The sequence below is a fragment of the Crocodylus porosus genome, unplaced genomic scaffold (assembly GCF_001723895.1).
Source record: "Crocodylus porosus isolate Cpor-Errol unplaced genomic scaffold, CroPor_comp1, whole genome shotgun sequence".
In the NCBI taxonomy this organism is placed as follows: Eukaryota; Metazoa; Chordata; order Crocodylia; family Crocodylidae; genus Crocodylus; species Crocodylus porosus.
The window spans coordinates 32,735,132-32,757,758 of record NW_017728914.1 but is presented as its reverse complement, the minus strand read 5'-3'; the positions used below and the strand labels follow the sequence as shown (position 1 = coordinate 32,757,758).

The window sequence follows — 22,627 nt, the reverse complement described above, 5'->3', positions numbered from 1 at the left end:
TTTATTTTTTGCTTTTGAAAGTAGGTTAGAAATGGACCATTGCTTCAGTTAGAAAACAGTTGCATTATATTATGTATTTTTAGTGAAGTAGTGATATTGAACATTAACAGTTTAAGTGTGTAAATTGCCTGATTTGACTCTTGCTATTTGCATGGTTAATGAGTAATTGCTGTAAACCATTAGAAGTTGTATAAATGTGCCTAACATATACAGTGCATCTTTTCAATTTAGAAATTTAACATTTTTAAATGTAATTCATGAATTTCTCTTACTAAAGCAGTGGTTTTGAAAAAAATATTTATCTAATACTGAATTTAGACTTTGAAATGTGTGCATAAGAGTATCAGTTTCTTTTGTGAACTTCAAGTAAATACTTGTACTATGTAAAGCTAATTGTACTATATTGACTTTTAAATGAATTTCAACAATATTTGAGTATTCTGTAAAGTACTTAAGAAGCTTTATTTAATATGTGAGTTTCTTAATGCATCCTGCACTAATGCATCACTTCGTTTGGTTCTTTGCACAGCAGGATGGGTTAAGAATGTAAATTGAATGGTATGTGATCGTGGAGTTTCATGTTGACATGTTTTCTGCTAGACTGTTTATCTAGAACCAGCATACCATTCACGTAAATTTTTTTATTAGAATTCTGGTATATTTTAAAGCTATAAGAAAAATTCATGACTGGGCTTGTGATTTTAATATTGCCCCCTACTGGGGTTATTTGTCCTTGGGTTGAAGGGTTGGAAATCGTGCCAAATGGGATAACATTGCCGGTGGACTTCCAGGGGAGGAGTACGGGGGAGGCCTTCGTGCAGTTTGCTTCACAGGAAATAGCTGAAAAGGCTCTAAAGAAACACAAGGAAAGAATAGGGCACAGGTGGGGATGGATGGTTGGTTGGATAAGTCACTTTTCTTATGGTAAATGTTAATTAAATCCATATTCTCTCTTCTTAAAAAGACAATCAGCTGATTCCCAAACCACTACATCTTAATCTAGTAGTTCTGATCTGTAACTTTGGTCACAAGCTGACAACTGTTTGCATATGTGCAATGTGTGCACATAACCCAAACTTCCTAAAAAGCGTGCAGACTAAAAGCAGATTTAACACTTAGGTAGACACCGGGTAACTGAGTAGTTTAAAGTGTGAAACTGAGATTTGACAAAGTTGAGAGACTATGGCTTTAAATTTCTCAAATAGCACTAATTATGCCATTAGCTGTAAAGACACACATAGCACTGTATTACCATAAGAAAATGTGATAATTTCTTCTAAACTTGTTGAAATGTAACAAATGTTCTTTCTATATTAATCTTCCATGTATAATGAGCATAGCTTTCAAGAAATTGTCACAAAGGGTTTTTTATTCTCTCTTACTTGTGACTATTTTTCATTGAAGCATGCATTTTTGCCTATGCTGGATTACTGAAGCATAGGGTGGGGTGACTAGCTCATGCAAAGCTTTTTTTTCTTTTTTTTTAAAAACCTATGGGTTTAAATCTTGGTGGAGACCAGGTTTTTAACCCTCAATATGTTTTGCCACATGAGCAAAAAATACTGAGTTGAGTGGAGCGATCTCCCTCCTGTTTCCCCCCCCCTTCCCCTGCCCCCCAACACCTACAAATTTTAAATTTTGGGTGGAACTAACTTGCTCCCCCACCCTTAAGGCTGGGATACTCTGAAGTATAAGGAGCGCATAAACCCTTCAGTAACTGTAATTTCTTGAAATTCACTAATTGGAAAGTGAAATAGTAGAATGTCATTGCCTATATAATATAAAGAAATCTGGCTTAAAATCCTGCCAGTTTCAAGGCTATGACTAGAATGTTTCGCTTTTAACTTTAAACTGTGCTGATTTTGATATTCTTGTGCTTGGAATGAGAGACTGACTATCTTGTATGGAAAACATTTCCAGGTATATTGAAATCTTCAAGAGTAGTCGAGCGGAAGTACGTACTCATTATGATCCTCCCCGCAAACTGTTGGCTATGCAGAGGCCAGGCCCATATGACAGGCCAGGCGTTGGAAGGGGATATAGCAGTCTTGGCAGAGGAAGTGGTTTTGAAAGGATGAGACGTGGAGCTTATGGTGGAGGTACGTCTATGCACCTGGAACCTTATGACTTCTAAAAAGTTTGAATATTCTAACTTTGATTCTCAACCAGGGTGGTGCTGCACCATGGGTGCTAATGCAAACACAGTATATTAGATGTGCAAACACTTAGTTTGCAAGATAAACCCAGAGACTTCAAAAATGAATCTGTAGTGTTGGAAACGTTGACTGACATGTTGTAGTCTCTTTTTATGTAACTCCAAAAAAGGGCAAAATTTAGAGGTGGTGCTCTTTCAAGGGTGTTTTGAGTTTAACAAGGGCTGTTTTCACTTGTATGTTTGACTGATTCATTCCAAGCAGCTATTGAATCTCCCCCCACGAATTATGCAGCATATGACATTTTCTGTTCTGTAGATGACACTCTTGTCCATCTTGCAGGCTATGGAGGCTATGATGACTACAATGGATACAATGATGGATATGGCTTTGGCTCTGATAGATTTGGAAGAGGTAAGATTTCTTTAATAGGAATTTAAACAAAATTTCAATACATGTCCGAAGTAACTTTAATACATCTGAAAGACCTAGAATGGACTCTCTTCTCTACAGGGATGTCCGACCACAGATATGGTGACGGAAGCTCCACGTTCCAAAGCACGACTGGTCACTGCGTACACATGAGAGGATTACCTTACAGAGCAACAGAGAATGATATTTATAACGTAAGTTTGAATACTCTTCTGTGCTACATTTGAGTAATTGGCTGAAATGGTAATTATTGTAAGCCTTGATAGCATTTAAACTTGAAATTTTGCCTTGAAGAGGAAAATGCTTGTTGCAGAATTGTTGTGTGGGGTCAGTGGCAGGTATGTTTTAACACCATGTGAATTTTATGCCTAGTTCTTCTCGCCTCTAAACCCTGTAAGAGTACACATTGAAATTGGACCAGATGGTAGAGTGACTGGAGAGGCAGATGTTGAATTTGCTACTCATGAGGATGCTGTGGCTGCCATGTCCAAAGATAAAGCAAATATGCGTAAGTCTGTCCACCTGTCAAAATTAGACTTCCTTCCGCATACAAGCCTCCCCAGGTCACTATATGGAGGCCAGCCTGGATGTGGATTCTGGCGAGACTAGTCTCTAACCTCTTTTCTTTTCAGAACACAGATATGTAGAACTCTTCCTGAATTCCACAGCAGGAGGGAGTGGTGGTGCATATGGCAGTCAGATGATGGGAGCAATGGGTATGTGTAAATCTAACTGCATTTTAAAAGCAACACTTCCTATTTTAACGAAGCTGGCTAATATATTATACAGCTCCTGCTTACTGTTATGCCTGGCATAAAAACTGAAATTCAACATTCTGTCTTAATCACACAGTCAAGGAATCGGAAGGGGTAGTCCAAGATTGGAACACTAGCACATTGCCAGGTATATAAACCTTTTGGGAATACATTCAACCAGTTACTTAGGCTGTTAAGTAAATTGTGCTGAATGTGAAGAGTGTGATGAGATGAATGCTTTTTGGGAGTGCATGGGATTGTACCAATGATGTGGGAGATGCTAGTCACCCTTTCCCTTTCTTTCCAGACCAGGGTGGTGATGGAGGGTGTATCTGACTTAACTGACTCTTGTCTAAAAAGTTGAGCTTAAAATTGCTTTGGAAAGCTTTAAGCCCCCCCCCCCCCAAACTTCTAAAATTGGGTGCAAAATGACTAGGTTGAACTATATAATTGATTTGGCCTTTGAAGAGAGAGCCTTCTCTACTCTTAATCCACAAATCGGATACCCCTCTTGATATTTACTTTACTGGTCTCCTGGGATAAGTCCCTAAAGTGGTGGTTGGTTTCTGCTTTTGGGAGGGGTGTGGGGGGTGTATGCGTGTGGATGCTATTCCTATAGCACGCTGATTGCAAAATGTAATGCTCTTAAGACTAAGCTTAAAGTTAAGTTTAGTTCAACTGCACTAGTTTATGCAAAGGTATCTGACAGACTTTAAAATATGAAAGTTAGGCATCCTAGAAGTTAGTTCTCCTAGTGGTGGTCTGACCCTGTAATATAGCAACTCCTAAATGAGTGTAAATGCTCCCCCTTCCAGGCATACAAGCTGAGGCAGGTGACCTTCAAAGTCCTAGTATTGACCATCACCATACCTCTGAAAAGGGGCAATAGAGGCTGTGGCAAGGATCTAAGCCCCAATTTATCTAACAGCAAATATAAAGCTTCGTGTTTGTATCTTGCACTGCTTTAAAGAATGAAACAGTTGCATTTAAAAGTCTCAGTGATGCAGCTTGTTACATAGTTCAAGTTGTAGAAGTAAAATAAATCTTTCCCTTCCTGAGTTCCAAGCATGGGTGGAGAACCTTCTGTCTAGCAGAACACTTTGAAGGCCTTGTCACAAGTAGCTGAGGAATGCTGGTGTTGATTATTCAGCCAGGCTTAAGTGCTGGTAGATTTTTGAAGTGGGCGGTTGGAAGCATAAGAATAGAACTCCTGCAATAAGCAAAACTAGAACATTTCTAGGGAGAGAATACTGTCACTGTCAGCGAGTCCCCAAATTGGGCAGGGCTTTACTGAGTTGGGTAGTATGTAGTCTGTAGACCTTTGTAATGGACAGGTCTTTGATAGTCAAGGTTTTAACGTTTGTATCCTTAACTTGAAAGGAAACCAATCCAGTTATGGTGGTCCAGCTAACCAGCAGTTGAGTGGGGGTTATGGAGGAGGATATGGTGGTCAAAGCAGCATGAGTGGATATGGTAAGATGGTTTTCAGTAGCCTTAGGTGGGTGTCTGATACAGCTGGCTGGCAAGCACACTTGGCCAAAATCTCTGTGTAGGTGTGCAAGGGTAAAGGTAGAGGCTGAGCAGCACCATCTTTAATGCATTGACACTGTTCACTGTTGGCCTGAACTTTAGCAGCTAGTTCCCTGGGGGTAGGGGGAGGAGAAGCTTTCTGAAAGTTGTACTTGGACATCCAAGCCTGAAATGTAAAGGAAATGGGACGTCATTTTTTTACAAGAGGAAATAAACTTATTCACACTCCAGTTTAAGGAAACATAGCCCATCTCCTGCTCTTCCATGTAGAAATGGAGAGCGATACCTTGATGAAATGGCGGATTCTACCTTTTCTGGCCAAGGAGAGCTTCCTGTTTTTGGAGGATAACAGCAGACTGCATTAGAAGTCTGGGGGCCAGCCAACATGGCAGGATTTACTGCTGTTCATCACATCTATTAGAATCTGGGAAACTGTTTTGCAGTTGGCTTTTTAAAGAAGTAGTGGCAAAAACATTATTTGAATAGTAGGAAGTTGGGGTTTTTTATTTTTTATTACTAATATGGGAGTGTGCAAGGTGGCCTAGAAGGGAAGGGGTTGGCTGGTGAGATGCTGCAGGTACACTGAGACATGGTCTAGCTGTATAATACTTGCCTGTCTTCCCTCTCCCCACAGGTAGCCAGGGTGCAATGAACAGCAGCTATTACAGCAGTGGGAACCGTGCATCCATGGGAGTGAACGGAATGGGGGGGATGTCCAACATGTCCAACATGAGTGGAGGCTGGGGAATGTAACTGCTGACTTTTGGTCAATCTTTTTTAAAAAAAAACAAACAAAAAACTAAGTTTAACAGTTTTGCAATACGAGCTTGTGATTTATGCTTTACTGTAAGTGAAATCGGGATTGTTATTTTAAAACTTCAGGTTCAGTATTTTTGAACGTACAGAAGAACATTCATCTAGGATGTAATAACAAAGTTGAGTAAAGACTATAACTGTTAAACGATTTTCAGCTTTTTCTCAAGTTAGTTTTGTTGTAGGAGTGTATTTAAGCAGTAAGCGTATTTAGGTTTAAAGCTGTTTTGAATTATGTTAAGTGTTGCTCTTCGACCATATTACATCCAACACTGTTTTGCATACATGTTGAGACATGCTTTTTTGTAAAAACAATATAGGAGCTGTGTCTGCAATTCAAAGTGAACATTTGGCATGTTAGTTCTAGTTCATTTCTTTTAATACCCTGTAAGGCACGTTTAATTTTTTTTTTTTTAAGTTAATGGGGAAACATGTTTGAAATGCAATACGGCTACTTTAGGATTTTGGTCTTGGTGTTCGTATAAAATTCGGAGGCCTTGATTTAATCATTCATTGTATCGTGATTTCCTTTTTAGGTGTATTGCGCTAAGTGAAACTTGTTAAATAAATCTTCCTTTTAAAAACTGGAACTCTCTCCTTTTATTGGAAGGATTTGGTATGAGCCTTCCTGACTTGGAGGAAGGGGTGGGGAGTTGCAGGCTGTATGTGCTGTTCATTATCACCAGCTACTAGCATGAGAAGTAGCATGTATGCCTGGATTTCTTATGTTTTTTGTGCCAAGCACCAGTTTTAAGCCAGCAAGTAAAGATGGTGATACTTGACATTTGCTTTTGCTAGCTCTTGATTTTGCTAGAAGCAGGTTTTTCTGACTTGCCTCTTAAGCTATAGGGCAGAATGAAGCCCTTTATGGACAAACCATGCAGCAGAAATTGCCCTGTTAGATGATCTATGCTGCCTTTGTGCAGATAAGGACTGCCCACTTCCTACAAGCAGCCTCCAAGCTGAAATGGCACTACAGTAATGGTTGAAGTATGGAATAACCTGTTTGCTACCCAAGGCTGGTGAAATCAACTGAGTCATGCTATTAGCAGACCTCTTCTAACGCTCTTTTGCCAGCACTAAAAGTGATTAAATGTGAGCGACTGTACTGGAGGTGTACAGCTAGAGTAGTTTGGCCCCTCACCCAGATTAACAGCAGCCCTGCAGAGAACCAGGGTGTGTGATGCAGTGCTCAAACACAACTATATGCTATACCCCACTCTGGTTATTCACTGCACTCCTGGCTGACCTGTTCTCTCCTCAACTTTCACACCTTTTCAGTTCTTGCTCTTCTCAGCCTTTCTAAAGTGTTAACTGCCATGAACTCCCTTGTAGCTTCCTGTAATGAGACCTAGAGCTGACTGCATCTGCAACTGCCATTATCTGTTCAAGATCAGACAGGAGTGTGTGTCCATTCTCCAGAACCCACCACCTTTTCCTTTCAAGCAGTAGTATTACAGCTGACTCCCCTTTCACCCCCATTGGACAAGGCTGGTATATGATGTTATATAAACACTGGTTTATTCCCTATTCCCCCATAACTTGAAGTTGATGCTGTGTTCACCTTGGCCATATGCTTCCTCCCTTTGCTTGACCTGCAGCCCCACCTCACTGAAAGGATTGCTGTTTGATCTGTGCTCAGCACCTCAGCCCCCTGTTGCTATCAGCCATTCCATGGCTTTGATCCTTTAGGGCACTTAAGTATTAAAACTAATAAATCCCTCAGGGTAGCAACTGCTAAAGTTAACATTGCCCTCTCAAATGAACTGAGGGATTAGTGCTATTAGATTTTCATACTTAGAAGGAAGCTAAGCCGTAGCTCCTCTTGGACCTGGCATTAAATTGACTACATCAGTCATCTAGATTTCATTAAACCCAAAGGCCAATAGCAGTCATAAAAATCACTCTAAACAAATGCTCTAAACTACCAACTCTGTATTAGTGAGCAGTGTTGTACTGACTGTGACCACAGCTACACAGTAGAGTTAGTATAAGTATTGATCCCTAGCCTTATCTTTATTGTTTCTGATCAATGGTTGATAGCTCATGTTGACCGGCTGCTTCCAACACAGCTGCACTGGCACAAGCAAAGAACTGCCAAAGACTTCATTGTAGCACCTGAATTCCAGAAGTTGATCAGCTTGCTCATTTTCCCCAGAACCGATGCTGCTTACACATTTATCCTGAATTTCACCCCAGACTTCCTGAGGCTACCGTCTGCTATATACCAACTTCTTCCATTCACCCACCTGTGCCTGTATTAGATACCTACAGTTCTTCACACTGTCAGGACAGCCTGGTCTCAAATCATGCATTTCTGGAATTGTGAAGCTTGTATCTGATATAATACAATTCTACCCCCTATTGTGTAATTACAGCACATTTCATAATTCCTACACCATGATAGCATGCACAGTTAATCCAAAGGCTGGTATAAAGAAAAAGTGCTGAGAGGGCTTTGTCGGTGGATGTAATTGCAGACTTATTCACAGGAATGGAAAGTCAAGATGTCAATGGTAGCCAGAAAAAAGCTCCCACTTAAAACCAGAAGTAGCAGAGTCCTTATTTAAATGAGCCTCCCTTCTACTTGCACGCACGAAAGCCAGTGGTGTGGTAAACTGAACCCTTTTACAGCTAAGAATGCAAGAACAGGGCAAATGTTCAGGACTGAATTCACAGAATTTGGAGCATTTGCAGACACAGGCACCCATAATGATCTCTCTCATGAGGAGGGGAATTAAGCACGAAGCTTAAAGAAGATTTTTCTAATTACACACTTTAAACTAGTAGGCACACAAAATGCAAGCCTCTGGGCAGGCCTTTGAGGGAATGGATCAGGTCAGCAGTAATTTGCGACTTGCTTCTACCTATGTGGACAAAGTCTCTAGCCTACAGCGGTAGCTGAGTGAGGTGAGAAGGCAAATTGTGCATTTCTAGCTCCTGGAACTCTAGTATTAAGCCAACTGATTTTTGCAAGGGCCAAAAGAATGCAATGCAAACAAGCTGCCCACAGAGAACAACTGCCTTCATGAAAGAACAGCACACCTAGGAGCAACCTAGATTTTTCCAACTGTTACCCATGTTATCACTAAGTGACTCCATGCCTGGATATAGTATTGCTTGCATTTTAATGAGTGTACCAGTAACAAGGTTTGAAGTTGGATGTTGCTACTGTAGGGCCCCCAAAAAATAGAAGCAACCTGCAGGAGTTCATTTTAGAAAACTACTCCTCCCTGCCTCCAAAAACACTTTAAGTAACTCAAACTGCTCGTCTTGCTCAGAGTTAACTTCTAAATGTTTGTTCTGAAACAACACTACCCTACATAGTCCATATTTATTCCACCTTAAACCACTGGAGCATGGTCACTTTATTTCAGTGCACTTTTGTAGGCAGACTTTCAGAGTAGTTCTTAGCAATGGGTAAATTGCTGAGGGCAGTTGAATCCATGCTGTTTAGCAAAGCTGGCACGATTAATAAACAAGTTATTTTCTACCCACCCCGCTATATTCTGTAGTGCAGTGAAAATTCAACACCGTGCCTTGCTACCCAATACACCAGTGATTTACAGCTCAAGCTAATTCTTGAATATTCTGTTTTAGGTGTTAAAAATCAGGGGCATGAAGAAACTACAGCATAGGTACCCATCTTCTCAAATACTCCCAAAGCAGCATTTTAATTGTGAAAGAAAATAGGAATCCCCTGCGTTCCCATGACCGACTGAGTTACAGGTTTTTTCCCCCCTTGAAGAAAGTAGCAAAGACCAGTACTAAAACAGCCCTTTTTCACAGTTTAACAACATCTTTATTGCATTAATCACTGTATTTTATTCGTAAGTGATTTAGAAACAAATCTAGTCTGTTACTCTGATTTAAGTATAGCGAAGGCACATTCATTTATACATTTTATAAAGCTTTTTCTGTAGACATAAACTGTAGAAGACTGACAGATTTATCTTCAACTTAGTTTGACCACATACAAAACTGTACATATCCACCATAATGTTATCTGGAATATAGTAAAGTGAACAGTTACAGCAGAACCATGAGGTTACAGTGCAGAAAAAAAGTGATTTGTTTAAGGGATCAGTCAAATCTATAAAATGTGACGTGTACAAAGTTTTAAATACAAAGAAAATAGCTTTTTCTATATATATATATATATAAAATACAGAAAAGAGTGAATTTGCATTTCAGTTTCAAGAAACTGAAAATTTTAAACCGACCTTTTTTATGATTGTTTAATTCTCTCATTTTTATTAAGAATTCTATTAACACAACATTACTTTTCATAATTCCTGTGAAGTCCCTTAATCTTTTAAAATTATATCCGTTTACTTGACCTGTTCTATAATGGAAAGCAAATCAAAGGACTAAAGAGATGTTTTCTGCTACACAGGGAATAAGAGGGTTTAAAAAAAAAAAAAAAAAAAAAAATCTAGTCTTTCAAGGTTAGATTGGTCCTTCTGAAACAGCCAAAGCCTTAGGCAGAATTGGAGGAACATCTCTGAAGCAGTAAAGTGTGACATGTATCACAAACACGGACAGGCTTAGGGTAGGAAGGCAGCGCAAGTTCATTGCTGGAACAAGTGTTACAGAAGATGTCACCGCAGTTCCTACAGTGATGCTGTAAGACAGTTAAAAATACAAGAAAGAAATCAGGTAACTAAGCCAGGTTACAGCAGGCCATACAACTGTGGCGAGTTCCACGAATCCCTTGGCATCAACTGCTATTTTGGTGCTTCCACTTCACCCACGTCCGGGGCGCTCTGCCACACGAGGCCTGTACTCTCAGCACGTTGTCACCACAGTGGTCTTAGCTGGGAGTCATGCATCCACCCACTGTATTTAGGAAACTAGGAAAACAAAACAACCCCCTCCCCAAAAATGCAGACACAAAAATAAAACCCAAATAAACCCCAAACTCATCTCCATTGGACTTCCAGTCCTTGTCATCCAGAAAGGGAAACCAGACAGGAAGCCAAGCTCAAAGTCTCTCATGAGGGTGTGGAACACCTACCTAGCTACAAGTTCTTCCCATCGGGCAACAAACAAAATCACCATGGAGAAGATTAAATGGATTTAAGTTACAGGTAACAGATTCATGCATTTGATGTTTTGAAAGTTAAATGTTCCCCTCTCACTTCACTTGAAAATTCAAGTGTTACTCAGCAGCAAGGCAGTTTTCAGAAGCTGTCACACAAAACTAATGGCAGCAAATTAGAGGCTTGCAAATAATTCTCTAGCAAACAGGGTTGTGATGCCATATGAGGAAGATCATACTCTCTCAGATAAGTATTTTGTTTATTACTCTGAAACGCACAAAACTCAAGTGTTCGTTATTATTTCCATTACCTTTCTTCTTGAGATGGAGAACTCTTTTTCACACTGCTTACAGCTGGTTGCTTCATCATCTTTTAGCCAGGTGTGACCCTAAAAGAGGAGTTTTCCCGTCATAAGTGCAGGAAAGATGGATTGGAGTTGTAAGTCACTTGGAAGGAAGGTTGCACACTTTAGTTGCTACAGTTGGAACTCCCCAGACCCAGATTTGAGAACATTTCATCAATGTTAAGTTACATGCAGCAACACTTATGCTAAAATCTGATCTTGCTTCATTTACATGTTCATAACGTGCTAGTATGCAGTACCTTTAGTGCTTTATTTACTTCCTTAATGTCTTCCATCTTCAGCTTGGATCTAGAAAAGGGAAGTTAATTCTCATTTTATGGATTTAAAAAAAGAACCAAAAAGGACAGTTTGGAGCACCCATACAGTATCACGGATCCAAAACCAAAAAGGGAAAGTAAGCTTTTCAGTCCTGTGATCAGCGCAAAACCAGTCCCACTGAAGTCAGGTACATTCACACATAAAGGTCACAGGACTGAACTCCAGTTCAGCCTCCTACCTTCCATATTTACCTACCATTTTCTAATATTCAGAACTTCATAGATGACTAGATGCCTTTAGTGACTGTAACCAATCAGTTTGAGAATCAAAGCTACACTTCCTCCCCCCACCAAATAATTCAAGAGTCCAGTTACTGGAACTTACTGGCTAAGGTGCAGCCCCATTTCTTGGAGAGCTTGTTCTTGTTCTTCACAGATTTTCTCTAATTGCCGTTTCTCATCTTGTAGTTTTCGTAGTTCCTATGAAATCACACACACTAAGTATTCCAGCCAGAACATTAACACTGGGCATCTTCACCGCTGTCCTAGGGCTTCCTTTATTTTCTGAAGTTATGCTTATGTACCCTGGATCACAGACAAACCAACCCAACATCTTCTAGGACTAAACCCTCACACCCCACCATGGTAACAGGTAGATCACCATGGGTCAACTATTTAAACAATTCTACCAGAGGGGAATAGATTTCTACACCTCTGCAATCCATGTCTGACTAAACTAACATTTGTGGGGTAAACCAACATAATGCTGAGTGCTTCAAATGCCACTCTGCTACTATACGCAAATCACAGAGAAGTAGGATTGGAAGGGACCTCCAAAGGCCATCTAGTCCAACACCCGGTCTGAGGAAGGATCATCTCTGTCCCTACACAAATGCATAATCTAAACTCCACATAAGACTACCCTCAGCCCTGACAGACTCAACACCGTTACCTGCAAGGGAACGACAGCAGCCAGTGTACCACTTACATAAGACCGTGCTTTCTGGTGTGTGCCTAGTGCCTCTGGCACTGGAGACAACTGCTCCCGAATGCACAGATGTGCGACTGCCCATCCTCAAGGAACAGTTTTTACAGAGAATCATTTTTAACCATGACTTTAAAAAGCACCTACACAGAGGCTGCAAAAAGCCCTTCATGCTGATGGGAGGACACTCATTTTAAAAACATTTCCCTCTGAAACCTGGTGTTCTAACAATAATGGACCTTTGGTTTGTAACATCCTATTTTCCAAGTTTTGTAACATACTGTTTTCCCCAGCTCCCATCCTTTGTATTTGTTTGTAGACAGTCAGGTTGTTAAAGTTGTTGTTGTTTATTTGTTTTTTTTTTTTTTCTTGTAACCACTTTCACAGAAGGAAGCAGCAAGTATGGGAAGAAAAAGCTTTACTTCACCGAGGCAGCAAGAGGTTGAACAGGACCTCTTCAGTCTGCATCCTACATACTTTCAAGTTTGAAGCACTTACCTTTTTCAACCCTTCCACTTGCTGCAGTTCTGTTTTTAGCAGAGCAGTGGTGTCCTTCTCTTGATGGAGCTCTTGTTGCAAGGTCTGCCTCTGCTCTTTTTCAGATTTCAGCTCCTTCTCCAGAGCAGAGCTGTTAAAAATAGCATTGGTTCTAACAGAGCCTGTTTTCTGTAGCAGACAATACTAGGGGCAGGGGGGAAAAGAAAGAGCCTTTGTGCAACCAACAGCAAGTTCAGAAACACTGTTCTAGAGGTGTGGTATGCCACTGCAGAGACCAAATGTGTTCTTGTGTCACTATAAAAAGGCGCACACGTGCTTGACTGCTTAGGGATGAGCAGTAGCGTGTCCCATTGCCCCCCCCCCCAAAAAAAACACAAACCACACACACACACACACACACACACAGGTGTCTATTAACACAGAGTACAACCACACACAACTCAGGCTAGGAAACCAGCATGTAAGAAACAGTAGCAGAAAGGGGCACAGATTATGTTTAGCTGCAAACCCTTCTAGTGAAATAAGAGGTTCTTTGATCACTGAATTAGACGTGAAGGAGGCTCATGCCTGAGGATTTTGTTCATAGGAAAAGCTGTGGCATGGTGGGGGAGAAGGCAAGACAGCATGCAGCCTGGGAGACTGAGGGGGTTATCAGGGGAAGAGGCATGACAGGAAAAGTAGGTTCCAGGCAGGAAACTGGGAATTAGTTACTGCTTTTGGACAAGAGTAAAAAGGAATCCAATCACGAACGAGTATGTGTGATTTGGGGGGGGTGGCGGAATTCACTTTCTATCACCCAACACTAGTTACATTGGTTGCTGCCTTTAAAAAAAGTACATCATACATACAAACAAAACAAATTAAGGAGATTTGATAAGTGATGGAAGGCCACCCCCCAGTCATCCAACTGCAGGCCACAGTGAATAAAGTGGAGAGGGCAGTCCTTTTACAGATTAAAAGCAATTCTATTATCCCTGAAGACAAATCAGATTGTTACTGCAGGTCTGAAGGCACTAGGCTGGATCAGCAGCCCCTTCTAAATCTCATTTGTTCCAGTCCAGCAGCATAAAGGAGGCAGCTGGTGCCTTAGCTGTAGCTGAGAATTTTTATGTTATGTTAAAGGACTTGTGTAAGATGGCATCCCAGAACCAGCTGGGTGCAATCCTGGCTACTAGGTTTCCTTGTAAAAAAAAATTTACCCACTGGCATGAGATAGAGCAGCTTGAAGTGAAAGCTCATTCACTAGGCTCTCAGTAAACGGAGAAACTAGTGCAAACGAAAGAAGGTGCTGTTCCTGTTGGCACCACATCCTTACAGACAAGGAACTGTTCCTGACAAACCTTTCCTGACCAATGATCTTAAGTTCTCAGGCTGCCAAAACAGACAGATCAGTAAAACAGAAATAATATCCAAGAATGAGGGGTAAGTGACCCATCCAGAGACCCCACTCTGGCACCCAACAGCTGATTTGTTTCAAAGCATTTGCCAGATACCAGCATAAACACAGATGGTATCATTAAGGCCAATAGACTTGGAAGATATAAAAATATTCTATACAGGCGAGATGATTTTTCAAGCAGACAGAACTCTCAAATCAACACACTACCCCGATGTACAGGACAGCCGAGTTCCTCTGTAAGTACCATCAAATAAAAAGAGTACCATTGACTATCCAGTTGGGTGATATGTTGCCGCCAAGCCTCAATTTTGCCAGCAAATTCTTGCTTCATCCTGTTACATTTTTCCTCTGCCACCTGCTGAGCCTTTTCTGCATGCTGTAGCCTAAAGCACAACAAAATACATAGTATATTTATTAGCAACAACACATGAGAATAACTGGCCCCCTTTTCTAAGAAAAGAACACTTATTACACCCATTTTTGTATAATGAGACAATATAAAAAGGCACATAAATGGGGCATTAAAAAAGATAAGATTTCTGCAGGAGACAAAACCTCAGACAGATTTATGACAAAACAAATGTATTCTCCATACTTTCACACCTACACCTGCATGAATTGGATCTGTGTGTATAGTCAGGGAGGGAGACAAACACCACTGTTGGGTGAATGTGCACAGGGGAAGATGGGGATAGGAGAGGAGGGAAAAAAAGGGGAGAAATCCTAACCCTGCATGGGACATGGTAAAAAACTGATGGGGGTACCCGAGGGCTGTTCCATGTTGCATGGGAAAAAACCTCACGGGTTGGAGCTCTGTAAGGTGGGGAAGACAGCTGTGTTGTAACAGTCATAAGGAGCTCCATTATGCTCAGTCCTGCCCAGAACAGAACACTCCTAATCTCTAGTGGTGCCTCCCAGTCTGCTCAGACAGGTGTTGCCAACACTGGAGCTCGGGCGGGAACACCTGACAACAGAAGTACGCAGACTGCAATAGTCTTGTCAACTGCTCTTCAAGTACAGTCACACCAGAGAGAAGCAACCATGTAAGTTTCCTATTTCTCAAGTGCCCTACTTCTATTACCTGGTGGATAGATGGGACTGGACTTGATAGCCTGAGGCCACTTCCTGGCCATCTTTCTAAGTGCAGGAAGGCTGCTGTGTGGGGCGAGTACACACCTTTTGGGAAATAAAAGAAAGCAAGACACACGGTGCTAATTTGGATACCGGCCGATAGGAAACAGTCTCTCTCTCTAGCAAAGTTATCCAGTATTTGATACAATAAGTAAATGAATTCAACTGTCCTGTGACCCATGGAAGATCTGGTGAAAAGATGTTCAGCTTCTGTAATCTGAATGGGAGGGATTTTAGTTCCATTCCATGTAAAAAAGCTCAACAGTTTCTTATTTATGGAGTGCCCATTGAAGTCTTTTTAATATGCATGAATATTGAATACTCATATACTGTCTATGAGTACTGCAGGCTGAGAGTCTATAACTATTACCTCTCCTCCATCTGCTTCATAGTAGAGAGCATCTCATGGGTTTTCCCTTCAAAAGACGATATAGTTTCTTTTTTCACCTGCAGTGAGCTCTCTGAGTTCTGAGGGGAAAAACAAACAAACACATGCAGATTATTTCTGGCAGAAGAAAAAACAAAAGGAAAAAAGGAAAAGCACACTCAAAGTAAGGTTTAAGGATAAGCTTAACTATTGTAGAAAACCACACAGATATTTTGAAGAGTTTAATTATTTTAGAAGGAAGCTACAAACAGGGTGCTCTCTTCTGGTGCACTGAACAGAGTAACAAACAGCGAGGGTCCGGGAACTCGCATGCCAGGAGTTCCAGGGATCAGGTTTCTAGAAGAGGACACAATGGTGGAGGATTAAGAGCATTTCTGCCAAATTCTCAATTGCTGCATTTCTAGCTGTTTTGAATCTTTTCCACAGGAAGAGTTTTAGTCTTCTCCCAATGAGTTTAAAATCAGATAAGGATGGTCCATCTACTTGATACGTGAAAACCAGCAATTAGATTGTTTCAGTTTGAGGCCACAGGAGTCCATCTGGCCTCACTTCCTAGACCTTACAGCCTGTAAGATCTGTTCCCCCACAGCACCATTCCCCCAGATAGTATCACACAGAGCTTCAGCAACAGTGCTGAACAGAGCCAAAAGTACCTCTCAGCAGTTTGCTTGTGGTTCCCTGTTGTCCAAGGGATAATTTTCAAAGGTTAACATGTTAGTCTTCTGTTCTAGTCACTAGACCACTCGTCAGGATTTCTGCGACCCTATTCTCCCCCATAAGATGAAAAATTCGATTGATTTTTCTACTGTAGTCCTTTAAAGGTATCAAACAGAATTCCACAGAGCACTCTAAAGGAAACTCAGACAATAATTTATATTTAAGCCTACTCAATCTAATGAAAATACAGGATAAGTGAAACTGTGGAAAGAAATGCTTAAGAGACAGGTGTAATGGAAGTACTACTACTAAGAGGATTACTGGAGAGTAAAACCAGCCGTTACATGTTGATAGAAATGCAGATAAGCAACTAACAAAAAAGACTTATATATTTGTTCAAAGCATGCCTGTGTACAATTATTGAAAACATAGTTATTGTTGGTTCTTGACATCCATTTTTGATGCATTTACCTGGGATTTGTGAAACATCTGCAAATTAATGGCTTTAACTTCTTCCAGTTGTTGGCGAAGAGCAACCAAAGTGTCCTGTTTTTCATGCGTATCTTTTTCCAGAAGCTTCATGGCAATTTCCATTTCTGTTTTCATTCCAATCTGCAGCTCCAACTCCTTCTCTAGTTCCTTAGAAAGAGATTCCCTAGTTATTGCTATATAGGCATGCATCACTTAAGAAATATGTAATGGTACTAAACCTATCCAAAACTTATCTGTGTGTTATTTCAAAGGAATAATCTTAAACTGAGATGATAGGGATAATGAGACCAAGCTCAAAGAGGGCAATGTGAGTAGGTTATAGAAGGTAACCTGAACACATTATATCCTAGCTCTCTGCATCATGCTGGTTTATTTTACTGGTAGTCCTCCTCTAGAATATAGGACTGAGTGCCTAATTTAACCTCTCATGCTAGCTACATTCTTTTTCTTCTTTTAAAGTTAAAAAATCCTGAGGATCTGAACAGCAGAAAGGGACTCTTAACCCAGCTAGCCTAATCAGGCTGGAAGAAAAAAAAAAAAGGGTTGTTTTTGAGAGGTAATTGTTATTAAAAAAGAACAAAAAAAAAAGGTCACAACAAAGTGCAAAGACAGAGAACTGGTTTTGTGTAGGGAGAGCTTTTAAACCAAATGTCTTTAATGGTGTCTATATACCAGTCCTCGGTTGGATTACTATAGCAGACAGGAGGAGGACAACTCCATTCTTTACCATTCTGTGTGTTCTGGTGCCACCTAGACACTTTTACTGTCCAAAAGCTCTGGCTACTGAGGGCATTTATATACATGCTCTGGGAGCTGGGAAGGGGAGAAGGCAGGTGGGTTCAATTAGGAGTGGCTCTAATTAAAAGTGCCCGGGGCGTCTCATATATTAGTCTCCCTGTGCTGAAAAATGGCAGCAGGGGTGCTTTACACTAAAGCTCGAACAAGCTTTAGTTAAAAGCACCCCTGCAGCCATTTTTCAGCATGGGGATGCTGATACACAATGCTGGAGTCTGCTGGACCGCAATAATTACCATGCTGCAGCAGACGCAATTAAATCGAGTCTGCTCCAACATGCTGTAATTCCAGAGCATCAGAGCAGCTTCACTGCATATGTATAGGCACCCTGAGAGATTGTTACTTGCAGATCTATTTGTACCCAAGCTCAGTCACCAGAACTCTACAGGATCTTCTGCATTACATGTTTATAATGTTACACAAATAAAGAGAGAGGAAAACCCATGTTCTCCCATTGAATTCTACAATAAAAAGGAGTTACCCTCACCATCCTAATTCTTTTCTCTTCTTTCAACTGCTTCCAGACATCAGTGTACATTTCATCCAGACCTTGACGTGACTGTTTATAGGTATCCAATTCTACTTTTGTATCCTGTTTTGTTACCTCGATGAAAAATGAAAGGGGGAAAAAATAAAAATACCTGTGAAGCCTGCTTGCGATTTGATTAAGACACACAACTTATTTCCATCCTTCCTTTTAAGTGAAATGCAATTTCCCACGAACAAATAGGATCTAGTTCACATTTAGCAAGGTGGCCAATATTAACAAGATAACGTCCAAGATGTCAGTATGCATATTTTAAGCAACATTGTGTTTTTAAATATACTTCTTTCTACATGCCATTTTTCTTTCTTTACCATTTTCTTGCCTTTCTTTCTGCCCCACCCCCTCCAATCTGCAGTCTGCAAAGAATGGACCTCATATTATGCATTATGGTACTATGCTTTTAAATATTTATCTAATAAAAACATTATTAAACGATGCAAAAAATAAATCAGTACTAATAAGAAGCATATGTTAGTGATCAAATTAAAAATATTAGAGTGTGGCTTGTCCTAAATACTGTCCATAAACTTTATCTGGATGACCAACCTCTACACTCTTTTCACTCCGTTCACGAATTAATTCATTTTGCTGTTTTAACTGCTGCTGTTCTTCCTGAAGTGAACTAATCCGGTCAGTTGCTGCTGCAAGCTGATTAAAAGAGAAAGGCTGGGTGTAGCGATTAAGCACAGACAAGAATGCATCATCCGGATGAGACTGAAACAAAAGTCTTAGCAACTCTTATAAAACATACTATATTAAGTACAATAAATTAGTCCTTATTACTCTTTAAAATACAGGTTAGCAGGCAGGTAATTCAGTGAGCTAGAACTCCATATTGTTGCATCAGTTCCAGCTCTGGATGTAGGTTACCCAAAAATTACCAAGTTGTGACTAGGTTAATGCATGTCACAGAGAACATGGATCAACACAACTGTCTTTGGGATGTTTGGGAATCAACTAAAAGGCACATCTGCCATCACGAACAAATACCCAATGCTTTTCCTTCCTGGAAACTGATGTAATTTCACTTATTTATTTTATCTTCTCCTTGGTCTTGTTTTCCCTCTTGGTTTTAGACGGAAACACAAAACTGGGCGGGGGAGAACTGCACCTCCTGCTGCGAGATGGAAGATCATAGAAAAGTAGGGCTGCAAGGGACCTCAATAGGCAATCTAGGATGGAGCAAGTGAGGTATTTAACAAGTTATTACCAGGCAAGTAATCTTTATATACATTTTGTAAAAGAGAATATCCTTTTGAGTCTGCACACGTCTTGGCTAGGAGAGTCTTTTATTAAACTGACATCTAGCAGCTACAGCTTCCTAGATCTAAATACCATGGTTTTATGTGTCAGAAAACTTGTAAAGTGCTCTGACTCAAGTCATTCCTATTGAAGCCCATATTTCAAATGCATGAAACATATTATATGCAAGGCAAAGTCCTGGTTCATGAAATTCAAAGGCAGAATTTCCTTTCAGCTCAGAAGGAAAATAATTCAACCTGCTCAAGTAACCGAAGAATACATTTGTAATAAAGAATGTATAGTTAGTCACAAACCTCTTCCTGGAGTTTTGAATTTGTCTTTTCTAAGCAGTCTATTTTGCTCTGAAGATCACCAACTGTGCAGCTGTAGCAAAAAGTTACATTTGCTTTAGGTAAAAAGAAAGCTATATTCAGCTTTTATCCATTCCCATAGTTGTATTTTGTATAAAAATCATCAGTCCACAGCAACTTCATGATTGAAAGGAAAAAATATAAAAACCCCTAGTTAATAATGCCAACTACTTTCACAAGAGGTAGCAGTGAGGGAGAGATGTCAGCTTGCCAAATTTGTCTGGCATGTAGGTAAAGGCAACAGGCTGCTACAACCAGTGCGTGGCCCCTAGTCGGAGCCAAGTGTTCTAAGTACTCTGCTGACGCTGAGCACATGGGTGCTCCTTTAAGTGAGGGGGGAGAGGCAGTATAAATAAGCTTCCGTACATCAAGAACGAACCAGTGTTCCAGGTCCTTTATGTCAATGGAACTGGGTAAAAAGGATGAAATATAGCCTAGAATGATGCTCCAACTTTCTAGAGACTTCTTAAAAATCAAAGACACTCAAATCAAAGGGTGTCTTTTCTGCTGTTTCAAAATACTTAAGACCGTCTATGCCTCATATTAGTACAGCTCAATTTGCTTTTGTACTTTTCCCAGTTCAGAATGTATAAAAATGGCAATCCCTACAATAGGTCCTCAAAATCCAGGTCTGCCTGCTCATGTAAGACTACTACCATTAAAAACATTATTACATCATTTTCAGTACCTGACCACAGAGGCACAAGCTTATTTGTATATGGACAGTAGATAAATGGAACAGCTAGTGGAAGCCAAACACAGGCTAGACTGAAGTTGACAGAAGTATAACTGCATTATTTATTAAATCCGACAGAGCACCCAACTTCAGACACAGGAGTAGCCCATTGTCCTCTCCCACAGTTTGCTGGGTCAAGGACTAAAGAGAAGTCGGTAAGTTTGATTCCCCAAGCTCTGTTTGCACCCCTACATGTATTCACTCATCTCACAGAGCAGTGGTTCTCAACCTCATTAGCCACACCACCTTGGTCAAGAATCATGACTACGGATGAGAGGAACAAGAGTAGGTTAATACTAAATTACTTTAAGTCTAAAATGGAGACCAGCTTTTCTCTTTATACAAAATACAGACTCTCTTTTTATCTTAAGTATTTGGCTAAGAGACATGAGGTTTGCTAGGAATACCTTAGCAGCTTTGTGGGGCAGGAAGAAGAGGGACCCCCCCACCAAAACCAAACAAACAACAAATCAAATCAACATTCATTGCCATCATAACCCCATTTTAAGGGTGACTTGCATTCCCAATGACTTGTTTATGTACAGAACTCAAGTGACTGAATAAAAAACATGCAGGGAGTGGCTACCTAATACTGTATGCATGACTGCACTTGCTTAAACAATATTTAACAATTATGCCCTCAGACAAATCAGTCATATTAAGAAAAAGCACAAGTGAAATACAAGGCAGCTGGGCCATCCAGTTACAAAACAAACCAGCAGTAGATTCCTTCTGTATTTTGTCCAAGTAAAAAAATAGTTGACAAACAGCCAAATAATTACAAATAAAGAGACAAAAAGCAAAAGCCAGGCAAAAAAACCAAACTGGAACAGACATTTTAATAGGGGAAATGAATATGCCCCAAAATGGTATACACACAAACATGCAGAGCCTGTTTGAAAAGAAGCCCACTATGGTCACTCACTCATTCACTTGGTGCAGTGAAAATTCATTTTTCAGAGGTATGCTGCGAGAGGATGACTAATGCCTCTCTGGACTTATGTTCAAGAATCTACCAAGAATTTTCTTCCTACAAGATGTGCATTTTCAAGAAAACTCTTCATTTATCAAATGATTTTACGGGCAAATTCTACAGAGTTTCAATAAGGACAAAGAAAAAACAAACAAACATGTAAGTGTGTGTTCCTGCACTGAAACCGAGAACTCCTACCTTAGATGTCGATTAAGTTCTTCCACATAATGCTTTTGGTCAAGCACAGCAGTAATCCCTCCATCCCTAAAATAAAGTGAAATTATTTAAGGCAATGCCATTCATTACAAACTACTAGTTTGCACCAGATACCTATTGGCCAGCCCAGGCTGAGAACCTCGTATCAGAGGTTGCAACAAGTTCCCTTCCCACATTTTTCAACTGAATGAGTGTCCCATTAGAATACAAGGACCTCTCTGTACCAGACATCAAAGTTACATAGTTAGCAAACTTAAAATAAATGGTTATGGATAAAAGACAAGCTTGAAGGAAAAAAGCAGCAGCAGTACTGTGTGCCAAAACAGGGTAAATAGGAAAAAAAAAGAAGGGAGAAATAGAAGACTGGAGACATGGGAACAGCAGGGGTACCAATAAGACACGTATCAAGTATAGGGGTTGAGTGCCAAACAAGCACACACAAAAAAACTGAAGATGCTCTAATATCAGCAGCCCTAATTTTGCCTAAATAAATGTCCTGTAACAGGAGATTTAAAAAATAACCTGGCATAGCTCAAATACGGTCATTTGAGCTCTCTGTCCAGTTTTGATTCTGGGTGTAATGAATAATGCTTTGAATTCAAGTTGCAAAGGGAAAATGAAGTACATTTCAGTCTAATTTTAGAATAATGGGTTTTTTTTGTTTTTTTGCACACAGTTTGATAATCAAAAAAAGTAAACAGAAAAACAAATGCAGGACTTGTCCCAGGGATGAAGTGACAGCAGGCATTAAGAAAGGACACTGTCAACTTGAATGTTAGTCTGTTTCAGAAAGTAAATGTAAAGTGACTTAAAAACAGACTAGCATAGCTAACTACCTCTCTCTAAAACAT

General features: G+C 40.2%; 2 protein-coding genes across 9 annotated transcripts in view; one reads left to right on the top strand and one right to left on the bottom strand.

The window, feature by feature from the left end:
- Positions 1-6,273, top strand: part of HNRNPH1 (heterogeneous nuclear ribonucleoprotein H1 (H)) — a 9,404-nt gene extending 3,131 nt beyond the window's left edge. Inside the window, exons 4-12 of one of the 4 annotated variants that reach the window (XM_019535191.1) lie at positions 745-883; positions 1,921-2,099; positions 2,496-2,567; positions 2,640-2,779; positions 2,958-3,093; positions 3,218-3,301; positions 3,438-3,488; positions 4,721-4,813; positions 5,505-6,273. In XM_019535191.1, coding sequence (XP_019390736.1) covers positions 745-883; positions 1,921-2,099; positions 2,496-2,567; positions 2,640-2,779; positions 2,958-3,093; positions 3,218-3,301; positions 3,438-3,488; positions 4,721-4,813; positions 5,505-5,623 — 1,013 coding nt within the window. In that variant the 3' untranslated portion in view covers positions 5,624-6,273. The remainder of the gene's footprint in view (positions 1-744; positions 884-1,920; positions 2,100-2,495; positions 2,568-2,639; positions 2,780-2,957; positions 3,094-3,217; positions 3,302-3,437; positions 3,489-4,720; positions 4,814-5,504) is intronic. The other 3 variants (XM_019535192.1, XM_019535193.1, XM_019535194.1) reach the window with 3 other exon arrangements.
- Positions 6,274-9,462: 3,189 nt separating this feature from the next.
- RUFY1 (RUN and FYVE domain containing 1) overlaps positions 9,463-22,627 on the bottom strand; it is a 30,026-nt gene continuing 16,861 nt past the window's right edge. For 4 of the 5 annotated variants that reach the window (XM_019535188.1, XM_019535186.1, XM_019535190.1 and 1 more), the window contains exons 7-18: positions 21,759-21,824; positions 19,795-19,864; positions 18,785-18,886; positions 18,179-18,295; positions 16,876-17,043; positions 15,730-15,827; positions 14,492-14,611; positions 12,830-12,959; positions 11,732-11,826; positions 11,329-11,377; positions 11,036-11,113; positions 9,463-10,307 (exon numbers count right to left, since the gene is read on the bottom strand). In XM_019535188.1, coding sequence (XP_019390733.1) covers positions 10,164-10,307; positions 11,036-11,113; positions 11,329-11,377; positions 11,732-11,826; positions 12,830-12,959; positions 14,492-14,611; positions 15,730-15,827; positions 16,876-17,043; positions 18,179-18,295; positions 18,785-18,886; positions 19,795-19,864; positions 21,759-21,824 — 1,237 coding nt within the window. In that variant the 3' untranslated portion in view covers positions 9,463-10,163. The remainder of the gene's footprint in view (positions 10,308-11,035; positions 11,114-11,328; positions 11,378-11,731; positions 11,827-12,829; positions 12,960-14,491; positions 14,612-15,729; positions 15,828-16,875; positions 17,044-18,178; positions 18,296-18,784; positions 18,887-19,794; positions 19,865-21,758; positions 21,825-22,627) is intronic. The other variant, XM_019535187.1, reaches the window with a different exon arrangement.